Raw genomic sequence first — 3,485 nt, forward strand, 5'->3', positions numbered from 1 at the left:
GAAGGGCATCCAGCTGTAAAAATCCTGCCAAAACAGTCACAGAAGTCTGGTGCTGGCTTCAGCCTGGCCAGCCTTTGTGGTACCGTCTCACCCATGCCAGTATGGAACATGGACAGTAAATAACGATGATGATGATGATGATATATAAGTTGGGCGTCTATGACTACACTGATGAATATTTTGTTTCATTCGACCCATGCCAACACGGAAGGAGACATCAAAGGATGATGATAACAATGTGTACACACACACACACACACACATATATATACACATATATATTAACTGTGGTGGTTTATTGTTTTAGAAAGGGCATTTGTGAGGCACAGTGCATTCATGCATTGCACACATGCTATGCTGTTCAAGGTGAACAATCAGAGTGCACATTGACAATTGATGCCACGGTCGGTGTCATTGTGACCCTGCGCGTATAATTATAATGACGGGTGCACCTAAAAGTCTTGTGATTTTGTTTTAATTGTCAATAGTCGTCGTTGTTGTTATTGTTCCAGTTTGCGGTGTGATGTGTTATGTCGCAGTGGATAAGGATGGTGTAGAGGAAAGAAATTACAATATAAACAAACAAACAAAGAAAAAATTAAATTAAATAAAGAGGAAACCAAATGAAATTTTTAAAATAGATGCTAGAAGTTTGTTAAAACAATGCAAACTAATGTATAAATATATATAAAAAAAAGCTATGCAATGTTTTCTTTTTTGTCATGGTTTATTTGTTTATTTTCAAAAGTCTGTCTATTTATCTGATTGTTTTATCTTTACATATGCATGTGTGTGTCTGTGTATATATATATATATATGTACAATGTGTGTGTGTTTGTGTATACGTGCACAGAACATCAGAACATGTGAGCTTTATATATATTATATATATATATATGTATATATATATATATATATATATAAACAATATAGTATATGCACATATATGTACATGTATGTACATACCTTCATCTACATGTACATATAGATACATATCTGGGTACAGGACATTGCAAAAAAACATGGACAAAATGATAAACAAGGTACAAAAACCAAACAGGCCACATAGAGAATATATCCTTCATCAGCTGCGACCATTAAAACACTGGCGTTTCGAAAAGTTAGGGCAGGACGCATCGTTAAAATGGCTCTTCCCACGAACACAGATATATATATATATATATATATATATATATATATATATTAATAGTGATAGCATGACAACAAAAGAATGACAGAGACCTCGATATTATGTAAATAGAGGAATTTATCTGTAATATAATATGTGACAGTTATTCGGTTGCCATAATAAAACTCCGAGTTTCGGATGTCGGGCCGGAAATCTGCTAGGTTGCAAAAAACCTACCCATGCCAAACCATGTAAAAAATGCCCTTGCCAGTACCACGTAAAAATCACCCAGGACACTCTGTAAAGTGGTTGGCATTAGGAAGGGCATCCAGCCATAGAAACCAAGCTGAATCAGACTGGAGCCTGGTGCAGCTCTAAATTCACTTTATATCTACAGAAGATTTATCTCTATAGGTATGATAAAAAAACCCTGCCTTTGAGTAAAAGAAAATACAGGAGGATCTGTTAATTATGATTTTATTCAATATATTCCCCTTCAGTTTTCTCTAAGCCCCGTAAAAGATGGTAAACTTGGTAGGTTAGGCCTCTGACCAGGCCTTGCGCGATACCCTTAAAACCAGGAACTTTACAGCACCCCTTTGCATAAAAGAAAATGCATTGATAGGAGGTGAGCTGGCAGAAACGTTAGCAGGCCGGGCGAAATGCTTAGCGGTATTTCGTCTGCCGCTATGTTCTGAGTTCAAATTCTGTCGAGGTCGACTTTGCCTTTCATCCTTTCAGGGGTTGATTAAATAAGTACCAGTTGCGCATTGGGGTCGATACAATCGACTTAATCTGTTTGTCTGTCCTTGTTTGTCCCTTCTGTTTGTAACCCCTTGTGGGCAGTAAAGAAATAAGAAAATGCATTGATACCGTATTTCTGTTATTTCGTCTTACTTATGTTTTAAAAAATACTAATAGTCTTCATTTTTTTTTCTCCCTTCCTTTTTCCCGTGCTCTGCATGGACAGAGGCTGAACATGGGTACGCTGCCCCAGCAACACATATTCCTGATGATATTACAAAACGGAGACCTAAATCGAAGAAATCGCAAGGAAATCGGTAAGTCATCTTTGATCCTTAATCTCAAATAATGTCTCAGTGCCTTGGGGTTATTGTTGTTGTTCTTCTTCTCTAACCCTGGATGAGATCTGAGTGTGCAGACTTATATATGACCAAATGTGTTGCAACTGTGAATGTTTTACCCTTATATATCCAAGACTATGTTGCCCTTTGTATCTATCCTTCCTTCCAGGATGTAAAATTTAAGAGGGTGACTTAGCTGCTACTTCTTGTGGAGCAAGCTACTGCAAGCATAATATCAGTTAATCAAAGCGTTTTGCATTTTCAGTAATCAGTGTTCCGTGTCACTACTTTTCGCCCTGTTCTTTTTTTTGAGATATGCTGATTGCTCTCACGTTGAAGCGATTGCAGTTAATATTCTTTTGCTGATGAGGACTAACAAGGCTGAAACATGTCTTGTTTCGACCATTTTATCTTATCTATTTGCATGGCTGGAAATTTTAATAAGCTTTACTCTGATTTTCTTGAATTTAGTCTTTGGCCAGCAATTCGAAGCTTGGAAGCATAGTGTGTGTGTGTGTGTGTGTGTGTGTGTATTTGTTTGTATGTATGTATGTTTGTATGCATGTGTATACGTGTGGATGTGTGTATACATGCATATGTATATACACACACACACGCACAAACGTACACACAAACACACACACCCACACCTACACAAATAAGTGTGAGTGGTATATATGCACACGTGCGTGTGTGTGTGAGTATGCATATGTGCACGTGTGTATGGATATGTAAATGCAGAGAGGGAGGGAGGAAGGGAGTGTGACAGAGAGACAGATAAAGAGAAAGAAGTGTTTGTGTGTGTGTGTGTGTGTGTTTGTATATGTGTATGTGTATGAGAAGTAGTAAATTGGGTGCAAGGATGCAAGAATGCGTGACTGATATAATAGTGGTGGTGGTAGTGTTGTTGTTGTTGTTGTAGTTGTTGTTGATGGTGGTGGTGATGGTGGTGGTGGTGGTGGTAGTAGTAGTACTGTGTATGTGGATTGTGATGAAAGCTATTTTTATACTTAGCTAGTTTGTTACTACTGAACAGAGTGGGGTGGATCACTGCTTATATCCTCTCTCTCTCTCTCTCTCTCTCTCTCTCTTTTTTCCCTCCTTGATCCCCCCTCCGCGTCTCTATCTCTCTCCCTCTATCTTTCTCTCTCTCTCTGTCTCTCTCTCTCTCTCTCATCTGTCTCTGGTGAGAACTGGGTTAATTAGGATCTGAGTGAGCGGGCTTGTGTTGGTAGTGGCGCGGTGGCGGGTGGGGCTGTCATTGGAAAGGT

At 38.7% G+C, this 3,485-nt stretch overlaps 1 protein-coding gene across 1 annotated transcript in view; it reads left to right on the forward strand.

The window, feature by feature from the left end:
* LOC106869115 (max dimerization protein 1-like) overlaps nucleotides 1–3,485 on the forward strand; it is a 155,348-nt gene that overhangs the window by 41,796 nt on the left and 110,067 nt on the right. Inside the window, exon 2 of the mRNA XM_014914661.2 lies at nucleotides 2,100–2,190. Within this exon, the coding sequence (XP_014770147.1) occupies nucleotides 2,100–2,190 (91 nt within the window). The remainder of the gene's footprint in view (nucleotides 1–2,099; nucleotides 2,191–3,485) is intronic.

Source organism: Octopus bimaculoides, chromosome 14 (assembly GCF_001194135.2).
Source record: "Octopus bimaculoides isolate UCB-OBI-ISO-001 chromosome 14, ASM119413v2, whole genome shotgun sequence".
Lineage (NCBI taxonomy): Eukaryota > Metazoa > Mollusca > Cephalopoda > Octopoda > Octopodidae > Octopus > Octopus bimaculoides.